This window comes from Pantherophis guttatus, chromosome 1, assembly GCF_059756535.1.
Source record: "Pantherophis guttatus breed Tessera chromosome 1, ASM5975653v1, whole genome shotgun sequence".
Taxonomy (NCBI): domain Eukaryota; kingdom Metazoa; phylum Chordata; class Lepidosauria; order Squamata; family Colubridae; genus Pantherophis; species Pantherophis guttatus.
Window position 1 is genome coordinate 208964658 of NC_142063.1, and position 18777 is coordinate 208983434.

The following is an 18777-nucleotide window of genomic DNA, read 5'->3' on the forward strand; positions in this document are numbered from 1 at the left end:
GAAAGGTAACATTCCCTATTGCATATTGTAATATATATCTTACGTATTTCTGTGGAGTTGATTTTAATTAACATAGCCTAATGGTCCTTGGTTTTTTTTAATACCTATATTTCTAGGATTTCCTCCCAAATATTTCCAATATCAAATATGGAAGGATTTCTCTAAATCTGGTCATAAAGATGGCTATTAACTATGGTGGCAGTGTGAGTAGTGGACTTCCTTATGCAGTGGATTGGCCTCTAGTGGGCCACAGTAAGAACAGGCTGCTGAACTAGATGGGACAAGAAGAGAAGAGAAGAGAAGAGAAGAGAATAGAATTTTTTGTTGGCCAAGTATGATTGGACACACAAGGAATTTGTCTTGGTGCATACACTCTTGGTGTACACAAAAGAAAAGATACATTTGTCCAATCAATCCAATCCTGTAGGGCACTGCTTATGCTGTGTCCTTAAAAGCATGGGCAGTCTTTTCAGTGCTTTGCGCTATTTTGAATTGGGGTGTTATTTATTTGTTTATAGATAGGCTTTCCCACACCCCACAAAATTGTTTGTTAAAGAGGAAAGGACTGGTCTAACAAGTTATTTTTCATCAGGGTTTTGAAGCCAGTTTTCTGAAACAATTTTATAGTTTTTCTCTACAGCAGTTTCAGGAGCTTTCTTCCATTTGATAAGTCGTTGGTTGCCCAATATGACATCTTTTTCCCTCTTCAACAGAATTGCTATTTTGCAGGCTCTTCTGGTGGGATAACTCAAGAGGAACAATTTTAATTAAGTATAAATTACATTGAGAAAGTCAAAATAATTTTCCATGAACAATAAAACACCATTGCTAATAACAATTACTAATTTAGTTTTTCAAGCCCTAGGGGAAATCAGAGTAATTATTTCTCTAGTTATTAGGTGCAGAAATAAACAGATAGAAACTCAGTATTCAAAGGCAATTAAATATATATTACCTGACGATGGAAGCAAGCTTGCAGGGGAAAAAATGTAAATTTTTCATCAACTTCTAGCTTGCATTGTCAAATATTTAAGTATTACTTTATATGGATGTTTAGGTTGATATAGCACACAAAGTTCTGAAATGTTTCAGAGATATCGCATTGAAGCTAAATTGTATAATTTAGGACTTGTGCTGTGCTTCAGATCTGGAAGAAAATTATGCTTTGGATTATGCGGGGGTATGAACAGAGCACCTGTCTGTAAATAATTTAATAACTTGGGACAAGTGATATGAGTAGCACTTTTTGCTTCAAATCCAAAGAATTGTATGTCTGTGGCATTGTGTTTGTGTGAGTCTGTATGGGAATACTTTGAATACTCTAAATAATTGTTTATAAAAGGTTCAATATTTTAAGTAATGTGTTAAATAAGTTACACTAAACTAGTTTAAATAATAAACTAGCAGCAGCAATTTAAAACTCTAGAGTTGTATAAAGAACCTGAAATAGGCTTTTTCAGTTTAACATGACAAAGCATCCAGCAGTCCAGCCTTTATTAGCTAGGAAATCACAAGGGATGATGAAATTTTATTTGTATTTATGAGGAGCAGGTCAATACTTTTAATAAATATTATAATAAGTAATCTGATCTATATTTCTGTTCTATCTTTATGCTGCTGGATTCCTTCCCCTTTCTTTTTGATTTTACAGAGGGCTAATATGCAGCCCATTGCGGTTTAGATTTTATTGCATCCAACTTCTGTATATTTTCTTCCTTTGCACCTACACTTGCTCTTAATTTTTTTTAAACCTTCTCCTGTTCCCTTTATTTATACTTAGTTTCACTTCAGTTTATTATTTTTTTCTACATTACTGCATTATTTTCATCCAAAAGCGTAATGAAAATTGTCTTTTGCCATATTTTAACATATTTATTAGGAAATGATTGCAAAGGCTTCAAAGATCCATCCAGAGCGAATAGAAGTAACTAGGACTTATAAAAGTCTGGATACAGAAATGAATCGTTTGAGACAAAAAATAAATTCAGAAAGAGAACGTACTGGGGATAGAGAAGAAATAATAAGGTAAGTGTGTGTGTGTGTGTGTGTGTGAGAGAGAGAGAGAGAGAGAGAGAGAGAGAGTGGGGGGGGGGGAAAGAGAAAGAGAGAGAGATAATTTTGTATGTGAGGGTGATTTAATATGTAGGAGACATCTGAACCCTACATCAATGTTTTCTGGCTTAGTGACTAGTCACAATTTAGCCTACAAAAAGGGGTTAATTTTTTTACATTCCATTCCATTATTTTCTGACTGACATAACTGGTGAATGCCTTCAAAGTAAATATTATTTCCAAATTAATTTATATTCTGAGAGGAATTCTCGTTCATATATCTGGAAAATATTTTTAGAAAATAAAATCATAAAGCACTGAAAATGTTTATGGAGTTCTTTGATTCCAGGAATATCTTTACAGAAAATGCAATCACTAATTAATGAAGGAGAATTGGTTTTATGAATCTGGAGCTATATCATCATTTTTATGTATTGTCAAGTATTAAATACTGAAAATCAACAACTGGTGTTAATTTTCCAGGTTGGGCTGCTTTGCGTTCCATGAAGCAATATTTCTTTTGCATTGTTGAAAATCACTATCATTGGGGGGTCCCCAAATTTTAGTTTGGGGCAACATTTATCTTCCTGGAATGACATTCCAAATTGTTCAGGATAGCCTTCCAGGCACCCAGAAAAACTTCCTTAGAACATAGAGTAGCTGGCTGCATCAGGTTATAGGCATCATTCTACCTTAGAATTTTTCTAGCCTACTTTGATATTGGTTTGAAACTAATGTTTATTTTTCTTTTTTAAATATGCAGACAACTTCAGGAAGCAAAAGAAAAATACCAGAGTTCAGAAAGCAAAAGCAAAAATTTGAAGAAATTCATTAAACTATTGGATGAGATGATGGTTCAGAGACATAAAACGTATCTGCAGTTTAGAAGGTAGGTATTATGTGTGTGTGATATTTTTAAAACTATTCAGTAACTTAAGCAAGGATCTAATAAGAGACAATGGCAGTTTGAACTTATTTAAATGTTTGTGACTTACATGTTTCATGACAACAAGAAGCAATGTGGTGATACAGAACAACAATTATATAGTTGCATAATTGAACCACTGTGCATACATCTTAAAAGAAATTGAAGTCAGTAGGCAAAAGGGATACAAGTACATTTATCTTAAAAAATAGTTCTATTACTGATTTTTTATTTCTTCGTGCCACAGAAGTTTATAAAACTTCACATTTTGTTTTAAATGCTATTTTTTTTTTAGTAATTATAATCATATGCAAGAGGCCAAACAGCAGGTATGTTTTTTAACTGATTCAGCTTGGTTTATCAGAACAGGTTATTTAATTGTCACTAGGATGAGAGTTTCTGTCCACTCTTGCCTTTGTCAGGACAAGTAAGGCAATGTACTAAGAAGGATAAAGAAGCAGCACTGGAGCTGACACATAGACAGACCCCAAGTTGTCTGCTGGTGTCATTTCATATGTTATTTATATATTTAATACATTTTCAATTTCTTTTATATCTTCATTTTTTTTTAACATTTTCATTTTGAAGGTTTCTTACTATGCGATGCAAATATTACTTCAACTCTTTGTTAAATCAGCGGTCGTATTCTGGAAAAATAGAGTTTGACCACAAGAATGAAAGACTTTCAATTACTGTAAGTCAGGTTTTTGGTTTACTTTTGTTTTTGTTGTTATTTTATTTCCTGCATTGTTTAGAATGAGTTGATCGTTGAATAAAGCGTTTCCTACCACCTACTCTATGCCAGTTCCGGTTTATACATTTAACAAAGATTGGCCTTAAAGTGAAATGGAAAATAATGGTTTCACTCCTCCACATAAGCTGCATGCGAATGAGCTTCCATGTGAGCACTCTGTTGTACAAAATCATTCCCTTGCAGGAAATAGAAACAGAGTATTTTTTTTTAATACCTCAGAGCAAACAGAAAATGATAAGCGCTTTTTCCAAAGGCACAAATGCTCCCTAGGTCATTGCCTCAATTTAATAGTACTTTATTATCCAAAAAGCTAGAGCTGGCAGGGAAGGCAAAAACAAGCCACTTCTGTACTGTTGCCATGAAAACTGTCACTAGGAGTCAAGCTTGACTTGTGGAAACCTTTATTTTTTCCCCCACAAAAGAGCTGGCTCAATAATTCATGAAACTTCAGTCGAACATGTCTCATTTTTGTGTCTTAAATGTATGAAAATGTTAGAGATAGATTAGATTATGTCTCCAGATCGGGAACTCTTATTATTAATTGAGGTCTTGTAAACAATATCCAGTCAGAAATGATTAACCAACTTTTCATAACAAATCTGAATTTTTCCCCCATATTCCCATTTTAATACAGATTATACTTAATTATTCTCTGTCCCACTATTCTTGTCTTCTGCTTCCCAATTAATCCATAGCAGCTTTATTTTGGAAAGAAAACTAGATTACAATAATGAAATACGTAAGGGTATTTGTAAGTGCATTTTTATATCTGACAAATTGCCTTTCAGGATGTGTAATTCTTTCTACATTAAAGTCTTGCTTTGTACAGGTAGTTCTCAACATACAACCACAATTGAGCCCAAAATTTCTGTTGTTAAGTGAGTTTTGCCCCATTTCACGATCTTTCTTGCCATAGTTGAAAAATTAGTAACCCAGTTGTTAAGTGAATCTGGCTTCTCCATTGACTTTGCTTGTGAGAAGGTCACAAAAGGTGGTCACATGACCTTGGGAGACAGCAACAATCAGTGAACCAGTTGCCAAGTACCTGAATTTTGATCACAGGATCATGAGGATGCTGCAAAGGTTATAACTGAAAAACAATCATAAGTCACTTCAGCGCTGTTGTAACTTTGAACAGTCACTATATGAACTGTTGAAAGTTGAGGGCTACCTATATAGTAATATACTACATTTTGTATATTTTATGTACATAAACATTTGCATATTAAAATAATTCTTGGAATATTCATTCAGGTTAATATTATTTTTAATTTTAAACATTACCTCCTTTTTTAATGGTTTGAGGCCTTAATAGATCAAAAAAACCCGTTGCCAGTTACTACGACAGAAATTAAGGTATTTCACAAATACTATGTCAAATACAGTGCTATCTATATACCGTATTTTTCGGAGTATAAGACACACCGGAGTATAAGACACAGCTTAGTTTTTGGGGAGAAAAATAGCAAAAAAAAAAAAAAAAAAACCTGCTACAAGGTATTCATCTGGCTAGCATCCATAGTCTGGTCAGCTTCAGCACATTAGTTTGCTAGTTTTGAGCACGTGCATGTGCTTTTTATCCCCTACTTGGGAGTAAAAAAAAGCTTCTAAAGCACAGCTGAGAGTCGGAGGGAGCAGGCAAAACGTGGAAGATTGCTTCACTCACTAGCGCCTCGTTAGGGCTGAAAAAAAGCTTTGAAAAAGCTACATTCGGAGTATAAGACACACCCAAATTTTCAGCCTTTTTGGGGGGGGAGGGGAGAAGTCTGTCTTATACTCCGAAAAATATGGTAAGTGTGATATTGTTGTTAAATATAACTTTTCTTGAACAATATGGAACAATAAAGGCTTTATGAGGAAATTTCACTATGAGGAAGTGAGAATGTTACATCTAATTTTGAACATGGCCGAATCAGTTTGGTGTTTGTTGGGTTGATTTTTTTAATTGTCAAATTTTATGTTTAGGCCACTTATATGTATTGACAGTTTATTGATAGTTATTGGCAATCAGGAATGCCACATTAATGAATACATGGAATTAATTGCCAAAGAATAAATAAATTGGTGAAAGATGGGCATAATGCTTAGCTTCTCTTTCACCATTTCTATTGGCTTTCATAATAACGATGGAATTAATGGACTTGATCCTCTCTGGCCAATTTCCAGGTTGAACAAACGGGGGAAGAAGCAGGTAACTGCTCTGTCCCACATTTATTAGTATAATACAGTACCCTGGTTCTAGCCTGAAAAATGTTTTAGAGGTAATTCTATGAGGAAAAAAAAATGGGATTCAACTTTTCATAGTCCTGCAATTTTTGAAAACTTAATAGTCAATTTTATGTAATCGTAGCAATCATCTCTTAGATGAACCTTCTTGAAATTGCTCGTGATTTTTTTATATATATAAATTAAAATTATTTTCATATTGGGGAGTTGTTATGACATTTGTCACCTCAAGATGTCCTCATAATTCTAAAAGCTGAACTCTACTGAATATTTTGCAGAAAAACAACAAGTGTTTTCTGGCCACTTTTTCTTAGCACAATATTTTATTGCTATTTAAGTTTAATTGTAAATACAGGGTGGTATGATTGTCTGTGTTTATAGTATTAGATGCTTTGGATGCAATTCATGAAGCGTCGTGATGATGAATATTTCATTCATTTCAATGGCCTGGAAGCAGTGGAATGATTTATTTTTTAATATATTGTTTAGCAGATCTCGTTGTACATGTTTCATAAAAGATTTTTACTTTAAGATACATTGGAATAATGTGTGGACACCTTGTTGAATATAAATGTAATTTTCAATTTTAAAGCACGGAAATTACCTGTGTCAAAACAACACATTCATTATGGTTGTTCTTAGTTATTTGCAAGATTCTAATAATTAGGGAAAGGGTGAGCTGGGCCTTTTTGAGCTGGATTTCCATCTATTTATTAATTCCTTTTTATCCTGGGAGTAGATGTTCACTTTCCTCTACTTACACTGACTGAAAAGATAAGCTTATAGTGCTGCACTTTTACTTGTGAAAAGTTTTTCTATTTGCATGGCTCCAGTGATTGGCATATGGTGAGATTTCTGAGCTGGATTTCCATCCACTGTATTCTTTAATTCCTTTTTGTCCTGGGAATAGATGTTCACCTTCCTTTTTGTGTTCTACTTACACTGACTGAAAAGATAAACTTGTAGCACTGCGCTTTTCCTTAGAAGTTCTTTTTTGTTTTTCTTAGTTGTATTAAAAGTAGTCTTAAGGAAAGACAGTTATAAGGAAACAAACAAATAACTGAAAAGGAAGTCTAAGTAAGTGCAAAGAAAGTCAGTAATCTGGCTATTTATCTGCACCTTTCTATTTTGGTTCAGGTTTTTGAACAACAATCCTACATATTCTCAAACAAATTACTGTTCTTATGAACAAGATTGATCAACCCCTTTTCTTTGGTATACATTTGCCTACCAGCAGCTGTCCATCCCAACCTTAAGACTTAGCATTCATCCAGCAGTGGAAAGGCAGCATCATATGATCATTCATTGAAGAGTTCTTTTTTGGACTTTCTTTCACTAGACAAATTTCATTTTTGACTCTTGATTAAGAAGAGAGAGAATTACCCATTGTACAAAATTATACAGAATACTGGACGTTAAAGTCGTGTATTCAAACACAAATATTTTGAGACTGAAAAGTTAACACTCAAAATGTTTTGCACAACTCTACGCTCTAAAGTTTTTCCTTTCAAATGTAGAAGAATTGAATAGTTTTCCACATGATTAACAGGGTTCCAGCAATTTTTGAAATGCATTTACTACACAAAGAAACCACAGTTACCCTACAGTCTCTCAATTAAGGCATTGAGAGCAATCTATACCAAACAAAATTTGGCCCAAAGAAAGCAGCAATGTGTTTTGCTTAGACTAGTGAGGAGAACACGAGTCTTGCCCATTCAGAACATGTGAGCTTTGCAATTCAGGAATTACAGTTAATTATTTTTTTTAAAGAAGGCATTATTGTACCATTTATCTTGTAGCGGAATACTTGAGGATGTAAAAGAATATATAAACGACTGCAAAATAGGTTAGATTGTATTTGGTTTTCCATTAAGAGTATTACCAGATGTACTACCCTGTTTCCCCCAAAATAAGACATCCCCTGATAATAAGCCCAATCAGGCTTTTGAACGCATGGCAAGCACTTATTTCAGGGTTCAAATAAGGCCAAGCACTTATTTCAGGGTTCAAAAAAATATAAGACAGGGTCTTATTTTCAGGAAAACATGGTAGTCAAGAGATGAAGCTTCCAGATGAATCATTCAAAGGTTGATGGTCAGTCATGATCCAACTTTAGTACTTTCTTGAAGAATTTAAAATCGGCCAGCATCAAAGAAAACAAATGTTTTCTGCTCCCAAACAGATGATTATCAATACATCATGTTGGCAATCAGAGTGAGAGTCTGTCAGTGAAATGTTAGGTTTCGTATTAATTTGTCATTGTCTCTAGGGGACAGTTAAGTTGTTATCTCATACTGACAGGAAAAAATATATACTTATAACTCAGTGCTTGATGATTTTAATGATTCAAAATCACAACTGACCTCCCAAGAACTACTTACGACCTGTGTTTGGAATTACAATGGCCTACACACTCCCATCATGTAATTGCAATTTGGGCACTTGGCAACCAGCTCACCTTCACAGGTGTTTGCAGCCTCCCATGATTATGGGGTCACCCATCTTGGTTGGAGGTGGATTGCTCAGTAAATTTTGAAATGTCATTCTGAACTGCTTGAAAGGTTGATTGTAGTGTGTTAATAGTGCTTCTGCCTTCTCCATCATTGCTCATTTGGTTGCCTTGCACAGCGGTGCTGGTGTTGAAATAGATTCTTCGCACTTTCTGTTGCCTCATCCAGCCATTATTGCCCCCCCCTCCAGCCTCTACTTCAGCCCCAGCATTGCCAGTGCTGCCACTACCACTGAGGAGTGCTCTCTCAAACCAGGTGCTGTGGCCAGATGCCACACCGCAAAGTCCAGGGCCCCGCCACCCTGTGCAAGTATATGTTGAATTTTTAATAATGCTTTGTTTCACCTGGAAATATTTTTTTTCCTTATCATATAATTTCAGTTTTATTTTCTTCTTCTTCTTATATAATCGAAGGTGCAGCCTGGAAATGGAAACAAGGCTGCTCTTGATGATATGAAATCACTCTCTGGAGGTGAACGTTCCTTTTCCACTTGCTGCTTCATCCTCTCATTGTGGTCCATTGCTGAATCTCCTTTCAGATGCTTGGATGAATTTGATGTATTTATGGTATGATTGGCTGAATTGATGTACTGTAAAATATTAGATCATGGATGGGCTAATTTGGTGGGTAGCTTGGATTTTTTTTTTCTGGTTTATTTGTTATGTGTTTTTGTGGATGTTTTAATGTTTTTTAAATTGTCTTATAATTTTAGAATTGTAAGCTTTCCGAGACTGTAGAAATGGAATGGATGAATGAATGAACTTAATCTACTTTTGTACCATTAGTTTTTAGCGGTCGTGCTCAGAAGAATCAGATTACCTAACCCTGAATTAAAGAAAGTTGATGGAAAATAGCTGTTATAAAAGAAAAAAAAAAGTGGCATTGGAATTGGTCTTTAAGACAATAATATATATTGAATTGTTTTGGATGTTTAAATGTTTTTTTAATAACATTTGGCACAACTTCGATATCTTTTAGGACATGGTTAATAGGAGAATTGCAATGGACATGATGCTTAAGATGGCAGACTCCCAACGTTATCGGCAGTTTATTTTGCTCACTCCTCAGAACATGAGGTATCTATTGTATATTTCCTGGTCTCCATCCTTAAAGGCATTTTAACATTTTAAAAAAATATTTCATACCATTTATCTACATTCTCAAATATACATACTTTTATGGTTAATTTACATTAGGAGTTCTAGAAGTATCCTGGATAAGATGTGATATTTATTTATTTTATTTATTTATTAATTGAATTTCTATACCGCCCTACTCCCGAAGGACTCAGGGCGGTGTACAGCCATGAAATAAAACACATAAATATACAAAATTTAAAATCAAATAAAATAAATTAAATAAATTTGGCTGAATTTATATCCATAATTTAAAATACCCATAATTTTAAAATACAATTAAAAATTTAAAATTTTCATTTAAAAGGGAGAAAATTTAGGCGAGGCCCGCTTGATGAAATAAAAGCGTCTTCAACTCGCGGCGGAAGGTGCGCAGATCCGGGATCCTCCGTATCTCTGGGGGGAGCTCATTCCAGATCGTCGGTGCCCCCACAGAGAAGGCTCTCCCCCTAGGGGCCGACAGCCGACATTGTTTGGCCGACGGCACCTGGAGGAGCCCTTCTCTGTGGGAGCGTACTGGTCGGTGGGAGGCTGTTGGTGGTAGTAGGCGGTCCCGTAGATAACCAGGTCCTAAGCCATGGAGTGCTTTAAAGGTGGTAACCAGAACCTTGAAGCGCACCCGGAAGACCACCGGGAGCCAGTGCAGCTCGCGCAGGAGAGGTGTTACATGGGAGCTCCATGTTGCTCCCATAACCACCCGCGCGGCGGCACTCTGCGCCAGTTGAAGCCTCCGGGTGCACCTCAAGGGGAGCCCCATGTAGAGAGCATTACAATAGTCCAGACGAGAGGTGACGAGGGCATGAGTGACTGTGCGTAACGAGTCCCGATCTAGAAAGGGACGTAACTGGCGAATCAGGCGAACCTGATGAAAAATCCTCCCGGTCACGGCCGTCAAGTGCTCTTCTAAAGACAGCCGTGAATCCAGGAGGACGCCCAAGTTACGAGCCCTTTCCGTGGGGGCCAATGATTCGCCCCCAATAGCCAGCGATGGCACCAGCTGACTATATCGGGACGTCGGAAACCACAGCCACTCGGTCTTGGATGGGTTGAGCCTGAGCCCGTTTCTCCCCATCCAGATCCGTACGGCCTCCAGGCACTGGGACATCACTTCAAGGGCATCGTTGGGGTGATCCGGGGTGGAGATGTACAGCTGAGTGTCGTCAGCGTACAGATGGTACTTCACCCCGAAACCACGGATGATCTCGCCCAGCGGCTTTACATAAATGTTGAACAGGAGGGGCGAGAGAACCGATCCCTGCGGCACCCCACATATAAGGGGCCTCGGGGTCGATCTCTGCCCCCCTGTCAACACAGACTGCGACCGGTCAGAGAGAAAGGAGGAGAACCACCGTAAAACGGTGCCTCCCACCCCCAACCCTTCCAGCCGGTGCAGCATGATACCATGGTCGATGGTATCAAAAGCCGCTGAGAGGTCTAACAGGACCAGGACAGAGGAACAACCCCTGTCCCGAGCCCTCCAGAGATCATCAACCAACGCGACCAATGCCGTTTCCGTGCTGTACCCAGGTCTGAAGCCCGACTGGAACGGATCTAGATACGACGCTTCATCCAGGTACTGGGGTAGCTGTCGCGCAACCACATTCTCAACAACCTTCGCAACGAAGCAAAGGTTGGAGACTGGACGATAGTTAGCCAATACTGCCGGGTCCAGGGAAGACTTCTTGAGGAGAGGCCTTACCACTGCCTCTTTCAGGGCGGCGGGGAAGACACCCTCACCCAACGAAGCATTTATAATCCCCTGGAGCCAGCCTCGCGTCACCTCCCGGGAAGCCAGCACTAACCAGGAGGGACACGGGTCCAACAAACATGTGGTCGCGTTCAATCTACCCAGAATCCTGTCCACGTCATCTGGGGTCACAGGATCAAACTCATCCCAGATAACAGTCTCAAAACCTGTCTCCATCACCCTCTCTGGATCTATCGCGTCAGAGTCCAGACCTGCCCGAATCTGAGTGATTTTGTCATACAGATACTGAACAAAATCCTCGGCTCTTCCCTCCAAGGGGTCCTCCCGCGCTTCCTGGTGGAGCAGGGAGCGGGTCACCCTAAACAGGCGGCCGGGCGATTATCTGATGACGCAATAAGAGCAGCAAAATGAGAACACTTTGCTGCTTTTATCGCCACTAGGTAATTCCTAATATGAGATCTTACCAGTGTTCGGTCAGATTCAGAAAGACTAGCCCTCCAACAGCTCTCTAGGCGTCTTTTCCGGCGCTTCATCTCCCTCAGCTCCTCGGTGAACCAAGGAGCCAGGCGAGATCGGCGCCGGGTCAGAGGCCGCAAAGGCACGACTCGATCCAGGGCTCCAGCCGCCGCCCTATCCCAGGCGGCAACTAGGTCCCCAGATGAGGCGTGAGCCAGAACCTCCGGGATTGGCCCAAGTTCCATCTGGAACCTATCAGGTTCCATCAGGCGCCTGGGGCGGTACCATCTTACCGGTTCCGCCTCCCTGCGGCGGGGTGCTGCGGTTCGAAGGTCAAGGCGAAGGAGCGAGTGATCTGACCATGACAAGGGCTCGATGACTAAATCCCCTATCTCGAGATCACTCAACCACTGTCCAGAGACAAAAACCAGGTCCAGTGTGTTTCCCCCAGTGTGCGTAGGGCCATGAATTAGTTGGGTCAGGTCCATGGCCGTCATGGAAGCCATGAACTCCCGAGCCACCTCAGACGCCTCACCCACGGATGGCAGGTTGAAATCCCCCATGACCATAAGTCTGGGAGTATCAACCGCCACCGCGGCAATAACGTTGAGTAGCTCGGGCAGGGCTGCCGCCACGTGGCAGGGAGCCAGGTACGTGATCAGCAAGCCCATCTGAACCCCATGGCCCCACTTCACAAGGAGGGACTCACAACCGGCTGTCTGAGGTACAGTGGTCTCCCTCGGCCTAAGGCCTTCTCTAATAATAACCGCTACTCCCCCGCCCCTCCCCTGCGACCTTGGCTGATGGAATACGTGGAAACCTGGTGGGCACATTTCTACCAGAGGGACCCCTCCCTCTGGGCCCAACCAGGTCTCCGTAATACCCACAAGGTCCGCTCCCCCCTCGTAAACAAGATCACAAATGAGGGGGGCTTTATTTACTACAGACCTGGCGTTGCACAACATCAAGCGAAGGCCCGGGCCCTGGAGGTCTGAGCTACCTGGAGAACGGGTGGAGCCTTGGGGGCCGGAGCACTCTACCGCTTGAAGACAGCGGGTGCGTGCTCCCTTAACATGATATGGCCCCCTGCTCCCGCCATATCTACCTCTCCCACACACAGTACCGATGGTAGAAACGCAGTCTGGACCAGCTCGACCCCCTCCGGATCCCCCACCACCCCCGCCGAACGTCCTGGCCAAGCCCGATTCTCCCCCTAGTGGGTTATCCCCCAAACCCACAACCCTAATTCCAATCCCACCCCCCTCCCCCCTCCCAGAACCCCTTAAAAGTTTAAACAAGGACAATTTTAAAAAACCCCGCAGCCCCCTCTTTGCAGCATGCCACCTCTCGGGACTCCAAAGCCCGTCACCGAGGTAGGCCCTCGATAGAATGGAGGGCCAAGCCTGCGAGAGGGGGGAGTCTCGCAGACCAAGAAGCTCCGCTGCTGAGTACATTAATCATAATGGGTGACACGACCATATCCTGAGGGTGTATATACAGGACCGAGGAGAAGGCAAAAAGATGGGAGAAATCTCAGAGACATATTTGCAGGACCAAGTCCCCTGTCCCCTCACAACAGAGGACATAGTCCAAAGCCAGGACGACCACAGTTCCAAGGGGGAAATAGATCCAACCACCCTCTCACGGTGGTTAGGTCAGCTGGACAGCCCCCTCTTGTGGTGGGGTGGCAGCAATGAGCCGATGCATGTAGACAGCGTCCAGGGGTCAGGTCCAAAAATCGCCCTCTCACAGCGTTTTGTCCAGTGGTAAAGACCGATGGTAAAGTCCCCTCGCTGGTAAAGTCCCCTCGCTGGTAAAATGCATATATGTAGAAAGCTGGTAAAGTGCATATATGTAAAAAGCATCCCGGTTTAGCCCCCAGGGGCTCTGACACCTGGCCACCCTCTCACGGTGGTCAGGCAATGTCTGGCCCCCTCAGCCGACGGGATGCAGCCATGTACCCCCAGTCTCCCATTCAGGTGGAAAATAGCCCTCTCCAGAGTCAGGGGGGGGTTCAGAATGGTAATAGAGCATAGCACCAATGAGTCCCACAGGTTGACAGTTGGTCCAGGTGGGCCCAGTTCTAACGAGGGAACGCTGGGGGAGAGAGAAATGGGGCATAATGGGGCAGTTTTCTCGAGCCCCCAGCCCCCCCCCCCCACAACCACAAATTGAGGCCTCCCAGGGCCCAGAAGATCACTCCGGGTCTTTTTCACCCCAACTGTGGTTGCAGGTCTCCCAGTCCTGTTGGTTTGTTGCCCCCCAGCTCCTTTTCCAAAGGGGGGGGTCCCCAGCGCCGTCTGACCGTCAGCTTGCCTCCACAGCAACCGCCATCACCGCTGCCCCCGCGCCCATGTCGCCAGCCCCCGAAAGAGCCTGGCGACGTCCCAGAGATCTTCTGGGGGTGCCCGACATATCTTGCAACCCTTCGGGCAACCCCCCCGGGCTTGGAAAACTCGCTGCGCGGTGGGCGCCTGCCGCTCCAGTTAATTGCTGGCCTCCGGCTGTTAGAAAAACGCCGCCGACGTTGCCGACGCCCAGCTGATCAGCCTGACGCTCCGTGCATCGCCCCTTCCTCTCTGCTCAGTCACGGAGGGAAAGAAAACCCTCTCCGTGCTGGCCAGGAGCTCCCCTGACTGGTCCTAGGGTTGGAGCTCTTCAAAATGACCCCCAAAGGACCCAAAGGGTAGGTCGGCGCCCCATCCTCAGATCGCGATCCCAGCGGGCGCCGCCATCTTGGACATGCGCAGTTATCAGCAATGATATCAGCAATGAACGCTACATTTTTAAATCAAATATACTAAATTGAGGCTTTAGAAATATCTATAATTTAATTAGGTTAAATAAATGCAAAAATCCCTTGCATGAAATTCCCAGTTTGTTACTAAGATTTCTATATGCTCTGAGGACCTGTTTGACCACAGGATTGGACCCTAACTTCAATAACCATTGTTTCAGGAGATAACAGTTTTCTATTGCTTTTTTAAACAGAATACTTCATTTGTTGTTATTTAAGTAATTTATAATAAGTTATGTATTGTGACAGTGATTTTTAAATGTTGTTAGTTTTTCCCCCCGTATGGGCTCATATCCTTTGTAGACAAGATTTTTCAATCCTGCTGTACAGATTCAGATGTATTCATTGAGCTGACAATAAGTAATTGGGTTCATTGTCTCCAGAAATGAGTGAGATAACTTAGTGTCAAGCTTGTGTTATCACGTGACGTATTGGGACTTTTTTCTCCTTTGCTAAACCGGGCGTGGCCAGGATGTGACACATCTGGTCCATGGGCCGGGAGTTTGACAGCCCTGACTTAGAGGATTAACACACTTTCCATGCAGTCTGAGATAGCAGCCTTCAGCAACCTTGAGCGTGTTTACTAACACCTGTGGGGAAAGGTTGAGCAGTTGACTCTAGGTTCAGTTCTAACATGGCATTTAGCAGAAGTGCTGTTGCCCTTGTTATATCTGTGGGTAAAATGTTTAGTCAAAAGCTATTGCTATCAGATTTGTGACTAGTTTATAAAGTAAAAAAATAAAAATGAGCAATGGGAATAAATATCCTAGTATTCAGAGTAGCTTTGTGCAATATTGAATCCTATGGATTTTAACGTATAATGAAAAGATTTTGCAGATTACCTTCTTGCTCAGAGTCTGCAAGATTTACAAATGCAACTACAGCAACCTTGACAGATGCCATTTAATTAGTTCTTTAGTTCAGTTTTGCAGTAAAGAAGGGCTTGTCGATTCTGGAAGCAAATAGAGAACAGTTAACCCTCTTTAACGGCAAGGGGAAAGCTGCTACATTGCAGTTTCCACCCCTTCATTCTAGTCCTTTCTTCTGGAGTCTCTGAGAACAGGTCTCCCACTTCTCAGCTTATACCCGATGGCCTTTCAGGTAGTTGAAGGCACCTAATGTATCACCCTTTAACCCAAGGACAGGTGAAGTTTTGGCAGCTTTAGAGTTTTGCTTACGATTGTGAAATTAAATGAATTAGCCTAAAAATGGTTCCAGTTTTTCTACGAGCAGTATTTAAAATGCTTAAATGTTTTTGATAGATCATATTTAAACAGGTTAAAGATGAGTTGCTTTAACCATGTGGGGTCCAAGTATGAAAGCATGCATGAAAGAATCATTATTAATGTTTGTTTGTTTTTTGGCCTTTTGTATCTAGTTCTTTGCCTACAAGTACTCTTATCCGAATCCTTCGAATGGAAGATCCTGAGAGGGGACAAAAGACACTGAATTTCAGTCGTACAAATGAAGAAGATGAAGAAGAAGATGATGAAGAATGAGAACAGTTCCTCTGTTGTTACTAACTTGTTTTGTAATATTGAAGACACACAAACTATGTTCACTGCTGGTAAAATCCGTGAAAGAGCTTTTTTCGTTTTTGAAGTTTACGTGTGGCCTTTCTCTCTTTATAGCAGGCTTTTAATGGTACCTAACACATTTCAATTTTCTGCTCAGATTTTGTAAACCTTTTGGTACTAGAATTGTAGCAGTCAATATGTTCTTTCTTCTACTCTGCTCCCTATGAATTACATTTACTGTATATTTCTTGCCAGAGTTTGCTATTAATAATATATTTGATGAATGTGGGAAATGTTTCTTATTTTTTATTGTTCCCAAAAAAGAGGTAAATATAAATGAAAGAAGATGAATAAATTTTATATAGTATGCTTACCTGTTTTTACAATATTTTTGAATGTTATAAAAGCAGGTGAAAAACTAAACCCTTTATCAGAAGTCCTCTAACAACATTTCTGTCTAAATTTGTATTGTTTCCTTTATCCTTACAATATATACATTGTTAAACCACTTTATTGTTTGTTACTGTCTTTTAAATGTTTCTGTTACCCATTTAGATCCCGTGGCAAATAAAACTTCAGTTGATGGTCAGATTTGCATATTGTGCTAAATCACTGTTTTTGAATAAACTATATTGGTGTATAGGGAATGTTAAGCCAGGACTAGGCCCTATGTAAGCCTACCAGCACCGGTGAAGTATAAATCCCAGCATTCCTCCTCGTTGGCTGTGCTGATATTAGCTGTAGGCAGATGTACTTACGTATCACTTGGAGGAACCAAAGCTGCCCATTCCTGCAAGGGATAAACCAGTTTAAAGGCATCCTTGGTGGTGGTGGAGTGTTATTTGAAATCTTTGGGAATAATATAAACTAACTTAAAAAGTGTAATTTTTCTAAGCAAAAAGAAAAATAACAAACCATTTTCAAATCTAGCATCATATGCAGGTGATTGCATGGAAGTTACATTAATATGGGAACTACCTGAAATTATGAATATTAATATAACAGTTGTCCCACTTTGAGTTGGCCATGTCGAGTTGTCCTGTGGCGAGTTGGCCATGGCAAGTTGACCCGAGTACAGGTAATCCTGGGTTTCTGCAGGCCTTGGGGTCAGGTGATTGCCATTTGCAAACTTTGCCAGGTGGCTTCCAAAAAGCAAAGACAATGGGATTTGCTTAATGACTGCGTGATTCACTTAATGATTATCTTAACAACCATAGCAAAAAAGGTCTGACTCACTTAGCAATTACTTGCTTAACAACAGGAATGCCAATCCCAATTGCAGTTGTAAATCAAGGATTACCTGTATACTAAAGGAGGCACTCCTACTTCATTCTGACTTCCGATTCTAGTTTTATCCCCACTGCATTTTAAATATTTCTGTAATATTTAAAGCCATATTATTATTTACCTTTAGTGAGCTCTCTTCGGTGCTCTGGATTTGCATGGATAATCTTGAGATAAAGCAGCCAAATTTGTTTCCTCTCCTCTTTGGTTATGTGCTTTTGAATACATTGTAAAAGTGGAGAGTGATAATTCTATCAAGGCAGCAATACAATGAAAATAAAATAACCTCTGTTCCTTCCGGTGATAGCTCTGAATAGCCTCCTCTGCCCCTTGGGAAGGGTGGGAAGTGAAATAGTATCCCTCGGCCCCTCCAATAAATTAACCTGAAGCCACATATTATTTGTAGATATTTTTTAATTCAGGGACGGAGAGGGAGTGGGGAGGTTCATCATTAAGTTCAATTTTATCAATTATCGTTCCATGTTTTTGTAATGAGTGTGTGTAGAATTTAAATAATCATATTTTATTTACCAATTTTGGAATATTAGCGGAAGTACTGAATTTTATCCAGTAGTTTTAGGCTGGATGAGAATCCATATTCTAAAAATGAAGCCAGACTAGAGAGAAATACAGTTAAGAAATCTAAACATACTGGATTAGATTTCTGCCTGTTCTGTAGGAGTTACAGGTGATCTAAAACAGGGATCTAAAAGACAAGAGTTGCAGTTAGGGAACAAGTTTCAGTCCAGATTTGCGGTTTCGCAAGAGTGGTTTGAACTGCTTCTGAAGAATTCCATCTGATCTAAACTTCACCCTTTCCTAGAGAATCCAGACTTGTTACCATCTCAAAGTCAGATTATTATCATATATACTATGGGAAGTATCCTTTAGATGCTCAGGTCATTTAAACGGTCTAGCTCTTGGCTGTATGAGTTCAAATGAGAGCTATTTATCAAGGGCCATCCTTCATCACAGGTGGTGGCCCTCCAATATCACCTGGAGGTGTCAGGACTTGAATCCTCCAGGGTCTTTGGACTTCATAGGAAGCCACTGAATCACTTTTAATATGTCTCTTCCCCACTTGACCTTCCTTTGGCCTGAGATTTAGGACAATGTAATACGTGAGGAGTTTCCAGGAGATGCTTTTCAACCAGATATTCTAAGCCTACACTCCCACACTTTTGTGGAAATAGCTCATACATTAAGAGACAAAGCTAGGTGGATACTAAAACCAGCTTTTCTACTCAGCTTCTCTTATTAAGACAACGGTGACAACAGAAAATCCATTAAGAGCCATATTAAGGAAACTAACTGCATTCTTTGCTCTGTTTCCAAGATTTTGCTAAGGCATATCTTGGAAAAACAACCTGAGAATCTGGCTGTGAGCTCTTACAATATATTTTTCTCAAAAA

The 18777-nt window shown here is 40.7% G+C and overlaps 1 protein-coding gene across 5 annotated transcripts in view; it reads left to right on the forward strand.

Annotated features, from left to right (window-relative positions):
* Positions 1-16670, forward strand: part of SMC6 (structural maintenance of chromosomes 6) — a 42847-nt gene extending 26177 nt beyond the window's left edge. For all 5 annotated transcript variants that reach the window (XM_034432146.3, XM_034432147.3, XM_034432149.3 and 2 more), the window contains exons 22-27: positions 1880-2025; positions 2816-2941; positions 3566-3671; positions 8881-9033; positions 9446-9543; positions 15943-16670. In XM_034432146.3, the coding sequence (XP_034288037.2) occupies positions 1880-2025; positions 2816-2941; positions 3566-3671; positions 8881-9033; positions 9446-9543; positions 15943-16063 (750 nt within the window). In that variant the 3' untranslated portion in view covers positions 16064-16670. The remainder of the gene's footprint in view (positions 1-1879; positions 2026-2815; positions 2942-3565; positions 3672-8880; positions 9034-9445; positions 9544-15942) is intronic.
* The last annotated feature ends 2107 nt before the right edge of the window (positions 16671-18777 follow it).